Source organism: Rasamsonia emersonii, assembly GCF_000968595.1.
Source record: "Rasamsonia emersonii CBS 393.64 chromosome Unknown ctg1118621760025, whole genome shotgun sequence".
Taxonomy (NCBI): Eukaryota; Fungi; Ascomycota; class Eurotiomycetes; order Eurotiales; family Trichocomaceae; genus Rasamsonia; species Rasamsonia emersonii.
The window spans coordinates 456-18664 of NW_013563262.1; the positions used below are offsets into that span (position 1 = coordinate 456).

General features: G+C 51.8%; 6 protein-coding genes across 6 annotated transcripts; 1 reads left to right on the forward strand and 5 right to left on the reverse strand.

Annotated features, from left to right (window-relative positions):
• Positions 1-343: 343 nt before the first annotated feature.
• Positions 344-1302, reverse strand: T310_2363 (uncharacterized protein; the record flags this gene model as incomplete). Its single annotated transcript, XM_013474739.1, has 2 exons — positions 344-1121; positions 1172-1302. 2 exons carry the CDS (start codon positions 1300-1302, stop codon positions 344-346), a joined length of 909 nt encoding a protein of 302 aa, XP_013330193.1.
• Positions 1303-2958: 1656 nt separating this feature from the next.
• On the reverse strand, positions 2959-4785 carry T310_2364 (Uncharacterized protein; the record flags this gene model as incomplete). Its single annotated transcript, XM_013474740.1, has 4 exons — positions 2959-3294; positions 3355-3687; positions 3854-4084; positions 4180-4785. The coding sequence occupies 4 exons, from the start codon at positions 4783-4785 to the stop codon at positions 2959-2961; spliced, it is 1506 nt and encodes a 501-aa protein (XP_013330194.1).
• Positions 4786-5922: 1137 nt separating this feature from the next.
• On the reverse strand, positions 5923-6813 carry T310_2365 (uncharacterized protein; the record flags this gene model as incomplete). Its single annotated transcript, XM_013474741.1, has 3 exons — positions 5923-6251; positions 6424-6630; positions 6687-6813. 3 exons carry the CDS (start codon positions 6811-6813, stop codon positions 5923-5925), a joined length of 663 nt encoding a protein of 220 aa, XP_013330195.1.
• A 1386-nt stretch (positions 6814-8199) lies between these two features.
• T310_2366 (1,3-beta-glucanosyltransferase) lies at positions 8200-9694 on the forward strand (the record flags this gene model as incomplete). The annotated part of the gene is made up of 3 exons (XM_013474742.1): positions 8200-8347; positions 8409-8620; positions 8678-9694. 3 exons carry the CDS (start codon positions 8200-8202, stop codon positions 9692-9694), a joined length of 1377 nt encoding a protein of 458 aa, XP_013330196.1.
• A 584-nt stretch (positions 9695-10278) lies between these two features.
• T310_2367 (Protein kinase domain-containing protein) lies at positions 10279-12426 on the reverse strand (the record flags this gene model as incomplete). The annotated part of the gene is made up of 1 exon (XM_013474743.1): positions 10279-12426. One exon carries the CDS (start codon positions 12424-12426, stop codon positions 10279-10281), a length of 2148 nt encoding a protein of 715 aa, XP_013330197.1.
• A 2120-nt stretch (positions 12427-14546) lies between these two features.
• Positions 14547-17971, reverse strand: T310_2368 (AT DNA binding protein; the record flags this gene model as incomplete). Its single annotated transcript, XM_013474744.1, has 2 exons — positions 14547-16362; positions 16473-17971. 2 exons carry the CDS (start codon positions 17969-17971, stop codon positions 14547-14549), a joined length of 3315 nt encoding a protein of 1104 aa, XP_013330198.1.
• Between the last annotated feature and the right edge of the window lie 238 nt (positions 17972-18209).

Consider the following 18209-nt stretch of genomic DNA (forward strand, 5'->3'; position numbering starts at 1 on the left):
TACGATCTTTGTTCTGCCGTTCCTTTCAATTGTTTCTTATTTCCATTCAGTCACTCTAACTACTGATTAGGTAGATAATACGTGTATATGGGTATATGCATAGATGTCTGCGCCTCTAATATCTCCATACTCCGTACTATAATGTATTCCCTTCTAGACAAATTCTCCCAACTCCGGACTCCGACGCTCGACAGTTTTCCCATTTTATTGTGCGTGATCCTCGACTGTAATGCCAATAGATGATAATACGGTGTGGCCAATCGCTAGTCAATCTGAACATGCCGTCGTTCAGTGAAATCGAGTGCAGCCTCAAATCGAGTGAGAGGTGACAGTCCTTGACCAGTCAAGATATGACCGAGCGTTCTTGATACTCGATTTGCCGCCGCTCGTTCCAACACATCGACGCCCAGCACGTCATCAGAAACTTGGACGCCAGCTCCTGCTCCTCCCACATCATCTTCAACTCCCTCCGCGCAAACGCAGACGGTTGCACCGGGATCGAGCGCACATGCTTCCGATACGCCTGACGAGTCGGTCGGACGCTGATCGCGCACGCAGGCTTCGAAGGAGGAGGCGCTTGTGCCTCTGGGGCACTTCTCAACTCCAGACACTGCGTGATCAACTGCCTGATGTCCTCGTTGAGTCCGCGTGCGCGGTGCTCGATTTCGGGCCAGAAATCATCCCCCCAGAGGGGATCGTCCCGGACGGACCTCTCCAACGCGCGCAGCCAGAATTCAAAGACAGGGACCCGGCTCTTGACCTCGGGCAATTCCGTCTCGGGCAGGAAATCGCACAAGAGACACGCGACCGCGACAAGACGGATGGTCGGCTCGGAGTTCAAGACATGCAAGACGACACATGCAGGGCATCCCTCGGCCAGACAGAAGTCGCGTTCTTCGGTCAAAATCGAGTGGAGCCAAGTAAAGGCGCTACGGGCCCCTCCTCGAAACGCCCGCTCCGGTTCGGCTCCTCGTTTCCGGGCCAGAGCCCGCGTTGCGATCTGGGTGGCCTGATCATGGATCTCAAACAGCGGCAGGAGCAGCGCATGCGTGATGTCGCGATGGAGACGAAATGTCGCTTTCTCATCTAGACTGCACGCATGTTCATGAAACGCGCAAAACCTACCCAATGTCAGTATACACTGCCATCTGTCTTGATTCTGGGCACTTACTTGAACATATCGGTCTCACGCTCTTTCCGTTGCAGATGCAGTCGCACACTTCGGAAAGCTTCATTGCGCTCCAGCTCCTCCTCCGCCTCTTTGGGGACCCGAAATGGCGACGAAGTGGTCTGATTGGACATGATGTCGTATGCACCTGAACACCACTGTATGGTGTTACCTGTATACATCTCTGCGAATCTGCTGCGATCGTTCCTCCAATCATCCAATACGGTAGGTAGTCTTGCTGTTGTGCTGACGCAAGCACAATGACGTAAAGAAACGAGATGTCGCGTGAACTCTCGCTCAGTCGATCCCGTCAATCAGAGGGAGGTACGGCGAGAAGTTCAAGATGTCATCTGCCTCGGCGGAACCATCGAAAGCTGTGTAGAGAGGCAGAAGCACGAAGCGCATATTCAATTCTCGACTGTTTTGACAGCTGCTGGACTGCGAGGTAGAGGAGAATGGCGAGAGAGCGCGTTGTTCTGAAGGAAATGGCCGGGAGCGGTCAGAGGCGTCCCGTCATCAGGGGGGACAATCGCCAATAATGCCGCTAAGGACGATCTCCGCGAACGGCGGCACAGCGGCTTCGTTTTAAAGGTACGGGGCAATCCGCACTGAATTAATCAATCAATTAAGCAGAAAAAAGAAGAAAAAAAATTAGAGGGGGAAAAGACCTCAGTGAATTGTGCACGACTGTTGCACCGGGCGCATCCTCCTTTTCAAGCGTCGATCCCACTTTTCGCAGGTGACATCGCTGGGTCTGGACTCTGGCACCTGCAACGTGGATGCCACATCGCCTGCACTGCCAGTCGCACGACGCTTCCGGCCTGGGGGCAAGCCACGAGGGCCACCTTGCCAGCAGCTTATCGCGCGCTGATGCTTGGACAGTCGATGATGCGCTCGATCTTGGCATGCGACAGAACGAGATTTAGTCGGAAAGCCCAAGTGGAGCAGCACCGCAGACGAGATGGCGGCATTTTCCGCGTGGGCAAGAAAAAGAAAGGAAGTATTCCGATAATCATAGCAGAGGCAAGAATAGAAACCGTGACATCAGTGTCTCTGGATGCTGTGAGACATGTTTCATTCCGTCCAGAGATGGATTAATTCCTGAAGGCATTCAGAGATGTTGGCAAGATCGAAGGGATTAATTAGAGAGTAAACTGTCGGCAGCGTCCCTGCTTTTCCCGCAGAGCAGACCACGTGCAGCAGGCTGATCCTATCGAGATGCAGCAGTAACACAAACCCCACCATCACAGTCTGCTATTATCTCAGAGATAATTGCAATTCCCTATTAATCCCCATGTTAGGCACCAAAACCCATCGACTGCAGACCACCTTCCAATCTGGCGTGATGTTAGCCAGTTGCTGACTCCGTACGCACCGAGTCGCGATATTAATCGCCTACGCTACCATTGGATACAGATGAGCTTATCATCGAGACACGTTGTGGCAGTAAGTAAGCGTTCTCCAGGTTGGCTATCATGTAGCGAATAGCGTCATTGTTTCCTGTTATCACGTACAGTACATACGTGGTTATGTCTATAAGCCTGGGACTAGGCTAGCTGCCGTCCACAGGGTTGTCTGGATGCATTCATATTAACTGCAGGGAAAACACCCTTTAGCCAGTTGGCAATCTTTACTGCTATCTCGGACGAAATCACCAGTCACTCCCATTGTCCTGATAGTGGTTATATCAGAAGCGCCATGAGGAAGAAGCTGGTTGTACTATACATCCATGACAAATGTAGGACTAGCTTTCTTTTTTTTCCCCCTAAAATTGCCGGGTTTATGCCTCTCTAGAAAACTTCATTTCTCGTGAATTCCGCCCAATCCTTCTGGTATTGGGTAGATCTGATCCCCTCCGGATACCGACTCAGAAGCTCCTTGGCGTTGTCCCACGCCTTCAGCACCATCTGCGTCCTCTTCGGGTCTCGCTCCGTCAGCTTCAAGGGGAACGGTTTCGGTCGACAGACGATGCCCTGTGTCACCGCCTCCGTGGACACGGGGATCGGGTTGCCCTGCTCGTCCAGCGCGTGCGAGAAGTTGAAGGCCCACAGCATGTAGGCGATTCCCAAGAAGAGGGACCGCTCGGCGATGTTCAGGCCTGGACAGACGCGTCGACCAGCGCCGAACTGGTGTATATGCGTCAGCCACATTCGATTAGAAATTCGACGAGTGTGTACAGTACTTACGGTAAAATGGTCGCGCTGGTATGGGTCAGACAGCGTCGCACTTTCTTGCGCGCGCAGAAAGTCGTTCTTGTACCGGTCTGGATCAAATACCCGGGGATTCGGGTAGCGTTCCGGATCGTTGTTCAACGCCCAGACATTGATCATGACTCCCGTCTTCACTGGAATCTTGTAACCCTTGTAGGTGTCATCATTGGTCGTCGCATGAGGCACGATGCCCAGGATGCTCGAAGGCAGAAAACGAAGAGACTCCTTCACCACGCCACGGATGTACTGCAGATTCGGCTCATCGGCCATGGTGGGCAGCCGATTGGGGCCGATGACTCGATCGATTTCCTCTTGCGCTGTATACACATGGGTCAGCAGGTAAGGGTAGAAAACTGGAGAGCGAAAAAGAGATACCTTTCTTCTGCGCTTCCGGGAAGTTGATCATGGCGACGGCAAACGAAAGGAAAATGGATGCAGTCGTATCCGAGCCAGCTTCGAGCAGGGTGCCACTGACATAGCTCGCCCAGTCGTCAGAAAACCCGTCTTTTTCCTGCTTCCTGAACATATCCTCGCAGAAGCACCCGGTGAGGATGCCCTTCTTGATCCGCTCTTTGACTTTGAGCATGTAGTCTTTGTACAGGGCGAGTTCCTCCTTGTGCAACTGCTTCCCTTTCTTCTTCCCGGGGTTCATGAAGTCGGGAAGAATCCGCAGGATCGGTAAGTAATCGAGCATCGACGCAGATATCTGCGAAGCAACAGCAAACTATTCAAAACCCTACACCGTGTATTCGGTCAGCATATCTGCAATCCAGGTCAATTTCAAAAGACTGTTGGTCGCACTTCGTATATCTGCTTAACCTCCGGGTCGTTGAAGGCCAGACTCCGCCATCCAAAGGTGATGCTGGTCACCAGACTGGTGCTGTATCGCCTGACGTGGTCGTGGTATTTGTTCGGTCTCTTCACCATATCCGCCAGCATCTGTCGCAACTCGAGCTCCTGGAAAGGGATGTAGTTGACGGCAGTCTTGATGTTGAGCAAGTTGTGGATCATCTTGCGAGCCTTCCGCCAGCCCTCGTCGTACTGCATTAAGACCAAGCGGTAGCCTCCCGAAATCAGCGTCTGGCCAACGTACATTTCCGGACGAGACGAGTAGTTGTTGGACCGCAGATCAATCAAGTCCTTCACGACGCGCGGGGAATTCAGGACCACCATGCGCTGGTTTCCCAGCATGACCGAATAGATCTCTCCGTATTCTTCGGCCCATTTGCGAAACTGGACGTGGACATCTTCGCTGGGCAATTGGTTCAGGTTTCCCAGAATAGGAACCGTCGGAGGGCCGGCTGGCATCCCCTTTGGCCTTTTCCCGACTTGTAACAGCTTGTAGAGGCATGTTGCAAAGACCACGATGGCTATCGTGACCAACGGCGAGCCCGTCAACAGCGTCATTTGCGAATATTTGCCCCTTCCGAACGCATTGGAAGCTTATGCTGTAAGACAGAAGGAGGGAAGCTTCATGTAAGGCGACGAGATCGACTGCGTATCTGACTGCTCATAAGTTGAGAGCCAGACAGGGCCTCTTGATATAGTATAGCATGCATTTTCGCATCCGGAGTTGATTAACGACGGATAGTCCGTGTCTGAAGCTCATCAAGAGTGGGGTTGATATAGCTGTCGCAGCTCCAACTATCAGAGATAAGAGTGGGTTGAACGCAAACATCTTGATCGGAAGATGATCAAGGTCATGGAGACAGGACAGCCAGCGAAAAGTCAAATCGCAAGTTTGAATGGTTGCGTTGGCAGTAGTAATGTCGCTGGCGTCGCGATTTCTTCAAGAATCACCGTGCAGCTAACACCCTTTACGGAGTGCAATTAGAGGTCGCCATATGAAGAAATGCCTTGGAGTTTTGATCGAGCAGCAGAATGCTCACCACTGTGCTTCGCGACGAGTTGTCCTAGTGTTGATGGGACGTTCTGGTTGGCTTATCTCGGCCCATTGCAGCCAGTGCAGACCAGCATGGCCCAGTCGTTAGCCTCCAAGTCATTATTGATTCTGAATAACATTCTGATGTTCCCGAATTATTAGTCAACCCCTTTCTTGACAATACTTGCCAGACAGTCAAAGGTGGGGGACACACCGCTTGAACGCTTGAAAGGAAGAATGAGCCCTTGGTGCAGTCAGTGATCGACACGATAAATTGACCTTATCAGTTCTCGGCATTATTAGCCTCTCCAGAAAGATGATGATAATCAGATTGCTTCATGCCCTTTGTGACGCTTTTATGTAATTTCTCTACCTGGCAATTAATTATGGTGTGTTGTGCACATCTGCCCCGGTCTGGCGTTTTCATCAATTAATCCGAATCCGCGTCAGGATCCTTTTTTTTGCGACGAGTGGCCCATCATACTGCAATTTACTAAAAGATCACATCTCCTCGCATACCAGGTGTATTCCGGCCCAAATGTTCTACACTACAGTTCCATGCCGACATGGACGTTATTGCGAGCCTCAAGAGATCCGTCTCTTATGGCATAGTCCTAGCTTAGCACCTCATTCTCGCGCATCTGCAGTGCATTGCAAACACACTAGGCGCTAGGCTCAGGCCGAGCGGTAGAGCGACATCTCGAACGGCGGCGTTTTCTGGCTTCAAGGACAAGGAGGAATTCATAACCGTCCAGTAGTTCACCGAGAGGCCAATCTCGTTCCTCCCGCACCCATGCAAGAGCTTCAAGTAGTTCAGCGTGATCGACAAAAAAGTTGGTATCAACAGATGAAATCACACCACTGGTATCTCCAGGATGATGAAAGAGGCTGCCGCGGAGCTGGGCGTCTCTGACGTAGCTGATAGGGGATGCCTTCATAATAGGCTCCGCATGATCGCGAATAATGTCAAGCTGAGTAGCATTTATGCCGCCTGTGATAAAAATTCAGCAATAGATTCTTAGCAATTATTATATCTCGAGGTATGGTATGCTGTACTGCCAAATGCCTTTGCGGCTGCCAAACAAGCAGCAGGATGAGAGCTCATGATGCCATAAAAAAATCATCATCATCATCATCATCATGCCTGAGCTGATTCAACAAACCAACTGCAAGTCCACGCTCACGATAATCGCGGTGAACGACCAACTGGGTGATCCTGCAAACGGTTTTGCCGTCGTCGCAAGTCCAACGGCAAGAAAAGGCATGCCCGGCAAGATGGCCGTCAACGGTAACTCTAACGTAGGAACAGTTGGTTCCATCGGGGAGATATTGAGCTCGCAGTCGGTCCTTACTGAGTCTCACCCGACTACCTGTCATAGTCTCTCAGTGGACTACTACACAAGAATCTGTCTCTCGCCCGACTCACCCGGTTTTGCTAACGAAACCGATTTACCCCAAATCCCGTAATTCTTACCGAAGAGCAGCGACGCTTCCATCAACATGCCATCGGTCACTTCTCCTCCATCGAATCTTTCAAAGACCTGCTTTGCCATCTTCTGGTTTTTTTTGGGACGGATGGTTTCTCGATATACTGTATCTCGGGTTCGACCTTGAACGCAACTGCTTTAGAATGAGAGAGTTTGGACGGAGAATGAGAACCATCTCTCTCTTCGGCGGAAGCCATCATTGTACAATGTACCGGCTCAAGGGAATTACCATGTGTCTTGTGACTGTTGGAAATGTCGAGACTAAAGTGATGGTACCGATAATCGAGTCATCGACATGGGGACACGGGTTCTTGTTAACAAGGCTTAGTCATCTTGAATAACTGGCACCCGAATGATGGTGTCTGACGATTATAATCGCTTTGTAAGTGCCAGCGATGGACATGCTTGTCTGAGTGTGCAGACTGCAACTCCCGCCTAACAGAGTGGAAGAGATACGTTCCAATCAGAAACTCAGGTCTTTTCCCTGCGTATGTATGATTTCCGCTGCTCGGTTGAAGTTCGGCATCCCTGCTTCCATGGACATTCCCTCAACCGAAAATGAACAGAAGAAATGAAAATCAAATGCCCTTTGCAACTGTAGGAGACAGGTGTCTGACAAAGGTGTTTCGAGACAACGCGTCTCGCTGAAGCCATCGAGCAGGATAATATTCCTTGACTGCAACAAGGACCTATTTGATCAACTTTGTCGCGTCGACAATCCTGCCTGGTGGACGAGTTTGGCTGCAATCAAGGGGTTTCAAGTAATCAATGAGCGGATAGGTACGGAGTACTACTAAGATATGGATAGTATCTTGCCTCCTAGAGTAACTTAGCGTCAGCACATTCCATACAGAGTAGATGACCAAAGTGACCTAAGCTGGCAGTGGGGCTGTGTGCGTTCCAGCATCCAGCTTATCGGCGGTTGCCAGCATAAACCATCTCCACTGTGGTTGCTGGCTGGCGATCATTACGATAATAATAATAATAATACGGAGTAATGCCATGTGAAACAGCCATGTGTGGGCCTTGCGATCTCCATACTTTAGTAGTAGTGCCAGGAATCCAGATCCCTTCTTCCTTGTTTGTCTGTACAGTACACAACAAACGAAGGGCTGGAATTTTCTTCTTCTTTTTCTCTTAATTTTTCTTTGCTCCTTTTCTCTATCTTCTTCCTTCTGTTTTTGTTTCATCACTGGGATCCTTTTTTCAGAGGATCCCTCTCGTTCTTTGTTTGCTCATTCTTTCAGTTCAACTCTTTCACACTCGTTCGCTACTTTCATTTGAAGTAGCATCTTCTCATTCTACTCCTTGACGACTTTCGTCAGAGAGGATCTTTCGTTGGCGAATTCTGGATTCCTGCATGCGCACTCGTTTCGAGAGTCTCCGCTGATCGAATCTCGTCTAATTTCAACATCAACGCTCTCAATTCTCGCGCATTCCTTGATTCTCACCATGTCGAATCGCTCGTTTATCTCAGCTGCTGGCTTGATCAGCTTGCTTGTGGTCATCCCGCAAGCTATCCAGGTCCTGGCCCTTTCGCCTCTATCCGCAGTGGGAGCCAAATTCTTTGACGAGGATGGCAAGCAATTCTACATCAAGGGTGTGGTGCCAAATCAGCTGTCTATGGTCTTTCTGTGGATTGCTAACGATATACGGTACAGGCGTTGCTTACCAGCTCACCGATGACGATCCTCTGATCGATACCGAACAATGCAAGCTTGACGCAAAGCTGATGAAGGAACTCGGCGCCAATACGATCCGGGTCTACCACGTCGATCCCAACGGCGACCACGATGGATGCATGTCTGCCTTCTCGAATGCGGGGATATATCTGTTTGTGGACCTGGAAACCTTTACGACATCCATCAATCAGGTATGAGCCGGACGATGAGCTTGTGACAAGGAATGCTGACTTATATGTCGCTTGCAGGACGCACCTGCTTGGACTGACAGCGAATTCAGCGCATACAAAAAGGTGCTGGACACCTTCCACGGCTACGACAACCTAGCTGGCGTGCTCGTTGGAAACGAGGTGCTCACCCGGCTGAATGGCTCCCAGGCCGCACCCTACGTGAAGGCCGCTGCTCGCGACATCAAGGCGTACCGAGACTCGAAAGGCTACCGCAAGATCCCCGTGGGCTATGCTGCGGCTGACATTGCGAGTCTGCGGCCCATGCTCCAGAACTACATGGCCTGCTCGACAAACTCATCCGAGAATCTGGACTTCTTTGCTCTCAACGCCTACGAGTGGTGCGGCGACTCCTCGTACACCGTGTCAGGCTACGACGAGCTGCAGAAGAACGCAACGGGCTATCCGATCCCCATCTTCTTCTCCGAGACCGGGTGCAACAAGCCGGAACCGCGGACCTTTGACGACCAAACGGCCATCTTCGGTCCCGAGATGGACGGCACCTGGTCCGGGGCCATCGTCTACGAATGGATCCAGGAAGCCAACAACTACGGCTTGATCAGCTACGGGCCCAGCGTCGCCACCGGTGATCCAGACGCCGCGACGGCCTCGGACGTCCAGGGCGGATACACACGCCAGGGCACGCCCACCCCGATCTCTCCCGATTTTGCAAACTTGAAGTCTCGCTGGGCGACCCTCACGCCGTCCGGCGTCGCTCTCTCCGACTACACGGCTTCTGCGTCGAGCCTGACTCCCCCGCCGTGCCCATCTTCAACCCCAAGCGGTTGGACAGTCGATCCAAGCTCCCCTCTTCCTACCCTGGGTCAAGTCGGCGGCGGATCCCAGACGACGGGAGCAGAAGCGACGCGCGACGGTTCCAGTGCCACCGGCGCAGCGGCCAGCGCATCGGCGACAAAGTCCAGTGCTGCCAACAGCGTCTACATCAATCCGGACGGAGTAGGTGTTGGTGTTGGAGTTGTCAAGCTGTTGATTACCGTAATTGTGGGATTTGTCGGGTTTATGTGTTGGTGGCTGTAATCTGTAAGCTGTAGGCATGCATGCATGCATGTATGCATGTATGTACTGTGCTCAGGTTCTTCCTATTCTCTTCTATTCTCCTCTTCTCTTCCTGTGATGTGGCAACTAGGGGGAAAAAAAAATGAAAATGAAAAATGAAAAATGGTGAGGTGGTCATTTGTTTGCCTTGGGTACGATGTATGTATGTACTCATGCCTACATAGATAGATAGACACAGCCCATAGAGAAAGAGAGAGAGAGAGATGATCATGATATGATATGGCTGACGTCTACATATTTCCATGTTTTGGCATGTTTTTTCCATGTCAAAAATTGAAATTAGAAGTACATAACATAAACATATGTAGTAGCTATTTAAATTCCCGTCGAAGGAGAAAGAAGGTTTTTGACAGAGGTATACTAAGTATGTACTGTGCATGTAGCAATAGTGAGTAACAAGTTTTTTTTATTACAGTTTTTTTTTAAAAAAAAAGCACGAGAAAGCTTGATGGTTTATTTGCTCACGCCATCCGCCCTATTAGTTGGGTGTTGGGTGAGAGATACAATACATGTATGTAAGTATGTAGATATTTTTTTTCCCCCTCTTACTCCGCATATCCAGCCAGCGACATGGTTGACGACGACGGCGAGGTATCAAGAAAAGTAGAATCATTCCAATGTTTCCTTAGCTCGTTCTGCAGGATGACGAGATCGGGGTCGTAGTCGTAGTCATCGTCGTTATCATTTTCTGTTTCTGTCTCTGTGTCTGTGTCTGTCTCGTCGCTGCTTGCTGCTCTTGTTCTTGTGACTGAGCCGAGACCAAAGTCGAGGTCTGGATCTATCTCTGTTGTTGGTAGTGTTGTCTTCTTCTCGTCTGGATTGACCTGCTTGGTGGGTCTGTCGGATGATGGATTTCCCTCTGCTGATGGCGATGATGGTTTACTTTCCTCTGTAGACTCTGACTCCCCAGCAGTCCGGGTCAGTTTCGAAGGATACAGCTTCGTCAGACAGTGCACCTCAATAATCCCGTCCAGCTGGCGGGCGATGTTGACAAACTGCCGCTCCACGTACGCTGCAGACGGGCGCTTCTCCGGCTGCTTGGCCAGCATCTCTCGCACCACCGAGAGCATCGGCTTGACGGCTCTAAACGCAAGACCTTTCCGCTTCTTTGAGTCTTGCTCCAGGAGCGTGATCCACGACGTTACCTGGCTGAGGTTGCGGTCGAGATGGAATGAGGCGTCTGCGATGCCGCCGCCCCGGCCCGGAGTCCGGTTTTTGGCAGCGCGGTGGCTGGCAAATGCTGATAGCTTGCGCTCGCAGAGATAGGTGAAGATGTCGAGGATGACGGCGCCGAGCGAGAATATATCTGACAGCTGAGCATTGGCCTGGTGGGACTGCCAGGTCTGAACGACTGCCGTGTGAGGGCCTGTACTAGACAGAGTCCTCGACTTCTGGCCTGGGCTAACAACGCGTGTGGTGGAACCAGAAGAGGTGGAAGACGAGGAGGTAATAGACGGCGTGTATAGAATTGGCTTCCTCCTGAATGACAGTCTCGGGGAACTGTCGCCATGGCTAGAGCCCGACGAGGACGAGGAATGAGCGTGGGAAGCCCGTGACGGGGACCCCAGAGACCCGACTCGGATGACGGTCCCCTTGGAGGCGGCTGAATCCGATCGGGAGCTTTCCGACATCCAACTGGAACGGAAATTGAGGTCCTTCGACTTGGAAGACGACGACGGTCTCCAGACGGTGCGACCTCCGGAATGGTGCATGGTCCGCGAAGGCGCAATCTCCTGGACGGCCGCGGTCCGGATCCATCGCTCCGGCGCGGCGTACTGATAAGCCTCGACGTCGTTGATTTTTGGCGGAAACAGGAGCGTGTCGAGAGCCTCAAACTGCCCGAGGAAGATCCGGTGGTCAAAGTCCACCAGAATGTTGGACGGCCGAATCGCGCCATGAGCATGGCCGTTGGCATGGAGCCACGCCAGCCCGTTGGCCAGACAGTGTGGCCAGTTGACCAAGATCTCCCTCCGTGCTGGCTTGGGGAGTCGCTTGAAATGGTGAGGTGTATCGGTGAGGAAGGAGAGGAGGGTGCGTTCATAGGTGCCGGCAAAGAGCACGTAGATACTGTCGTCGACAAAATACGAGCCGTAGACCGAAAAGACGTGTTCGTGGGCCAGCTTCCTCAGCGAGCGTATTTCACGCAGAACCTCCTCTTCTTCGAAGAAATGCGGCGCTTCGTTGACCTTGATGCGAGTGCGTAGATACGTACGACACACGGCGCCCGACAGAATGACCTTCTCGACGCCATCTTTGTTCGACTGGAGCAGCTCGACGGGGACTCCTTCGTTGTCGGTGAAGTTGACATGCTCGCCCTCCTTGATGCTCCGAACGAGGAAGCGCCACTGCGCATGGAAGAATTTCGAGTCGAGGGCGGGACTGTCGTCGGCAGGTGAGAGCCGGAGTTCGGGCACGCGTGCATCAGCGATGGGGAGATCGGCGTCGTCGATGGACTGGTCGACAAGGGCAAAGATGCGCTCTGGGATGCCGATGTCGTTCAGGATGAGAAAGAGCCTGCCGGCTTTGGTGAGGATCCATTCGAGGTACGTCTCGCTGGTCAGCCCTTCGCCCCAGGGAGGCAGCGAGAAGAGCCGCGCGTGATACTCGGCCTTGAGATGGGAGAGAACGTAATCGCGTGAAAGCGTCGCCTCGATTCTCTCGTCCGTCCACCACAAGGAGGAGAGTTCGGGCATGACGGCATGATGGCTGTGTGAAACGCGCAGAGAAGAAGAAGAGACGTGTGGGGTGGCCAGATGGTTTGTCGAGGTGGACTAATATAATGGCTTTGTTCTCGCAGCTCAGCCTCGACGGGATATTTTGGTTACCAGCTAGGCAGCTTGTACTAGCATGGGATGCTTATCAGGTAAGGGTGTCAGGAACCTATTGCAAGAGAGGTCGACTGTTGGATATATCCTCTGCTAAGATAGGCGGCGTCTGTGACACATCCTCGCAGCGTTGGCTTTGGAAGCTTGTTTTCTTTCCACGGATCCTGCCTGCAGCACAGAGCCAATGGAAAAAGAACAGATGCTCTGACTATTGGCTGCCAACGACGCTGGACGTTAATGACAGCAGTGGGGCTGCATTCGCTATGGACTGTCCCTGGCAATCTGGAGTTCAATTCTGGCGCTTCTAGCGATGTCGGTCGGTGCCGTCCACGCGAGCACTGTTCGCCAGACAGCCATCCCCATCATCATCCCCGGGCGATCATGTGTAACCCCCACACCAGCATGGCACTACTACGTACGGAGTAGTCAATCGATCTTTCGCAGGGCCACAGGGCGAGATCGGAAACAACGTGGGGAATAAGAACGAGAGATCGATAGTCTAGTGCATGGACGCCATCCACCGGACTCAAATCGGCTAATGGCAATAGTTGCTTCGTTTGCAGCAGATATATCTTTTAACAGCAAACAACGACGCTCCATAGCTGGTCTATAGTACCTATACTCTTATAGTTACTCAGCCACCCGGACGTAGGGTGCTCATCTTCTGTACGGAGCAAGAAAATATCGATCTGAACTACGCATCACATGCAGCAAGAGAGAAATTGGCATCTGCAGTCATGGAGGACTCCGCGGAATCGCTCCTGCCTGGAAGAGGCTTCCATTCCAAGTCGGATCTGGAGATAAACCGAATTAGGTAGGAGGTCGATCTCCCAGCCACGCTCTGATTGGCCGATCGCTTGCAGCCCACTGCCCGGGCAGCCAATCAACGGCCTTCTCTTTATCAACGCGCTTATCGACTTACCCAATGAGGAAGCAAGATGGATACTGCGCTGATAAATAATTTCAAGGTTAACAGGTTTTCCTTTAGTCATCTGCCAGAGCAGAGATAACGGTGATCGTTTCCATGGTTTGGCTGCCAGTCAGCCAAGGAAGGTCTGCGGACATTCTTCCTGAGTACGGAGTACGCTAAGATCAACTATTAATTCTCTCCACTCCCTTTACAGTGTTTACTAGAATAGGTAGTCTCTTGACGCAGCTACGGCATTGGACAGAATTAAATCTATATCAGTAGCATCAGTGTCTCACGCAGTTACGTACCTATGAGTACGGAGGATAAAATAGTTAGTTCTTCAGAGTATAACTAGAAGAGTACGGCTAATACTGGGCAGGTAAATAATGAAACTGACCTGCAGCTGGGTCACTAGTCTAACCTGACGAATTCAGCTTGAGCAAATTGCTAGAATTGCCTGGGATTTTCTTATTTTTTTTTCTTTTTGAAATGGCGAGTCTATCTAGATAGATCAAAATTTCATTTTACGGAGTAAGGGGAGGGCTTGAGTAGCATGGTCAAACCCTCCCTCATTTTACCCAACCCTGACCTGCCACACACACAAAACTGAACTCTAAAAGTTGGAAAGAGTGAGGTTTTGACCACCTGACTCTACAAGGTCGAACCTGAAGTTGTATACTCATGGCACAGTTTATGTCAATCAGCCACCAAGACAGAATCATGGCAAATCAATCCAATTACTATTTCATTCATCTGGGTATTTTGTACAATTGAAAAAAAAAAACCGCAAGAAAATAAGAATAAGACAATTGCGATAAAAAGGTATCCAAAACCCGCTAGAAAAAGACCAACTCCAGAAGAAATGTCTTTCCCTCTCCACTGCATGATATCATAACGTCAACCCAAGCAAAACTCTAAACCAAAAATCCGCATGTATGAACAACTCCATGCGCGTAAAAGGGCTGCTTCGTATGGCAGCCATTGAAAAAAAAAGGAAGACAGCCAAAAGAGTAAAGACAGTCCAGAAGACTTCGCACCTGAAAACCTGAAAACCAATTAAAGCATGCTGGTGCACTCACTACTGCTGTGATTGCTCTCTGGCCTGCGCTTTCCGCTCCCTTCTGATCTGTTCTCCAACAATGATACTGAACAGACGCTTGTGAAGGTCGTCTTCCGACCATCCAATCTCGCCCGTCCCACCGTTCTGTCGGTCAGCTTCGGACAATTCCCGCATGAACTGATCGATGATGCCAAACTGGATCTCGGTGACAGGAACGCCATGAAGGCCGTCTGATGTCCAAAGCCAGTCGCCAATCATGTCATCCCGGCGGGGGGTTGGATAGTAAGGGAAAAGTTCGGGAGATCGCTTGGCCAACGAATACAGACGTCTGAGAGCCACATAGTGGTCATCAGTGAAATATCCAGACGTTGCCAGCACTTTCGTCTGCTTCCGTTTTTTAGGCTCCCGCTCTGTTTCGATAGAAGGCCTGGGTGACTCGGAGTCACGAGACCTCTTAGGAGGTGGGCGGTCTGCCACGGGCGTGGAGTCTTGGAGAGCCTCATCGATGTGTACTTCGAATGTCTCATCATCGCCAGCCTCAGACTCCTCCATCTGTTTACTCCCTGTCTTCGTCCACCAACCCGGGGTGAAGCTGTTGGTGAGTCGGCGGAACCACGATGGCTTGGATGCTGAATGTTCAGGTTCGACCGGTGCCGCGGACTCGGGTGTGACCGCAGACTGCTGGTGAGAGGAAGCATTGTCAGGTGTGGCCTCTTTCTGAGGATCCAGATTGTGATCTTCATTGTCAAGGTCTTCGCTGACAATCTCATCGCTCTCGCTAAGATGACCATCTTGTCCTTGGGACATGGATTCTACCGAGGAGAGGTCCGAATGCTCGTCTTCATTCTCTGCTGCTTGTGTGTCCCGTCTGGGTGAAGAATCGTCCACACCTCGGATCGATGAGCGCTCGTCATGGTTGCTATTGTGGTCACTATTTCGCCCCAGTTTGCTCTTCATATGAGTCCCAGGTGATTGCAAATACTGGCTAGCAACAGTTTGAGGACTGCTATTGGCGTAGTATCTTCTCGTGTTAGGGGTATCATGTGCCTTCAGCAAAGCAGAGAGATCGACCTTTTCTTTCCTCAGCTCTGCAAGCCGAGACTTTCCCAGCGGAGGTATTTCACCTCGTTGTGTGCTCCAGGAATATGGAAGCAGATTGTCTGGATCTTCGCTTGAGAAGCTCTCTTGATTGCTCTTTGTAGGACTCTCAGTCTCGTCACGAGAAGAGCGTGTTCCGTCCCTCGCTTTAGTCTGAGAGACGTCGGCCTCAGAACGTCGATCGGTATTCGATACATAATTCCTCGCTTCCTGCTGCCATATATCCCCGTAGTCGTCCTCATCCTCATCCTCTTCCGCTTCTTCTTCCTCTTCCTCTACTTTCTCTTCTTCTTCCTCTTCCTCGGATGGCTCGTCAGGACCAGAAACGACCTCACTACCGAGCCTTTGAGAGCCCTCTGCGTCACTTTCAATGACAATGACTTGACTGGAGTCTGCCATCTGGATCTGACGACTGACCGCCTCTCGTTCACGTTGCCACTCTGCTTCGCGTTGTTCAATCTGAGAGAGCGGTCTTGTGTCAGTCTCATCCAAGTTGTCACTGCGAGTCTGAGGCGCGGGTGACTCCGGCTCTGCATTCGCCGCTTCCTTCGCAGGAGTTACGCCCTTTTCGCTCGATTCCGCGGTTTCTTTTTCTCGTCTCATTCTCTCGGCTTCCATTTGTCTCCTGACAAGTTGCTCACCAAATCTGAGTCCGGCTCGAAGTTCTCGCTGAGTTTCCACACCGAATCCGCTAAACAAGTTTTCCAAACGCCTCCTTTGTCCCTCAAGGTCTTCACTGGATTCTCTCGTGCTAGATCTACTGGGACTCGAAAAGGGACTTCGCAACCTCGATCCTCGCCGTTGGCGTCTGAGAATGCCTTGAAGCGCGATGCCAGCTCGAACTACCCGGACCAGACTCGGGAATGTTCTTTTCTTTTCAGTGTGCCTTGGCTGGGCTGAGCAGGTGCTGGCGGGATTGTAGGTGACACGATATCGGCGGCTGGAGTCTGCTTAGGTTGCAGAACATTGTTATTATGAGGTGGCTCCCTTGTCTTGGAAGGTGACGAGGATTCGCCATTTGAGGTCTCTGATGCAGATTGGACACGTCGAGATGAGGCTGCAGTGGATTCCTGCGTAATATCGGAATTAGAATTGGTAGTCCTCGATTTCGTTTTGTCGAGAGAACCCGCTGTTTGTCGCTCAAAGAATGGCTTGAGTGCCCCCTTGGCTGAGCTAAGGACGGAACTAAGTCCTTGTTGTTTCGCGGACGGCAGCGAGTCCAACGACACCATGCTAAAGCCCTCACTTTCCATGATGGAGTCAAACTCCCTGTGTTCGTCCGTCGGATCCGCAATCGGGGCCACATCCTCATCCTGCTGGTGGCTCTGCTGCAAGCGCCGGTTTGTTCCTTCTATGTTTTCGTCATCCAGTAGCGATGACGATGTAGGCGTTGGGTACATACGCCGGGGTAGAGGGGTGTGCCCTGCATGTAGAGTATTCGCCGGAGAGACCCCACGAACCCTTCGGGCTGCAGACAGCGTTTTGATGGGTGTCAACTCTGAATCCCCTTCGATTATGCGTGTTACTCTCCTGGACGATGGCTCCCGTCTCTCGGACTCTCTCTCGTGTGGCGCCTCCGGGGAGTTCCTGTTCAAGTTGGTCCTGTCAAGAGAACCAGTATTTGTGTTATCATCAACGGGATCTTGGTCACTCGTCATGATAGGACGGGCATCTCCATCGGCCGCACCGTCGAAAAGGCCGCCATCTTGATGGTTCGTCTCCGCACCTCCAGTCTCTATACTCTCTGCAACGCTTTCGTTCGGGAGGCTCTTTCTTGGCCTTCCTCGTGGTCGCTTCGTTGCGCTCAATGCCTTTGGTTTGGGCGTTCGCCCGGGACTGCCTTTGCTGGGCGTACCATTCTGCTCCAGCATGTCGGACTTTCGAGGCCTGCCTCTTCTTCTTTTCGCCGAGGCTGGGCCCGAATCTCCCTCATCCTTCAAAGGCACCTTTGTCGTCGTTGTCGCCGGCTTGATTCTTTTGCGTGGACTGCCCCCTTGATTTTCGTCGTCCTCCTGCTCCGCCTCGACTGTCACACGAATCCTCCACGGGCTAAGATTGCTTTCCGACTGGACTTTGGTTGGAGACAGCGATCGTTGTCGGTTGCCTAGCCGCATGGGGGGGCTTGACGGCAGCAAGATGTCATCGAAGCGGATCGTGTGCGAACTCTTGTTGGTGTTGGGAGTACGGCTAGGCTGCCGCTCTTTCCTCTTCGGAGTCTGGAACGTATACGGCGCAACCCAGCTTTGGCGACCGGTGAATTCAGGAGGAGGGGACGAGATGAGATACTCGGCATCGCCAGCAGGTCCCAGCACATCGGGAGAGGAGCTTGGACCTCGAGAGGACATGGCGACCGATCGCGCGCTCAAAAACGATCCGTTCTCCAATCCGCAGGTGGCTGAAAGAAACGCGACGTCGCGTCCGAATCACCGTCGCAAGGCGCAACCAAGCATAACTTTTCTGGCAGGTCGGCTCACTGAATCCATCCCAGAGCTTCGCAGCGTGTCCTTCACATCAGATGCACGTGAATATCGCGGGGCAGCGGACAGATGCGCCGATAGCAACATAAACAAGTCTCCCGATCAG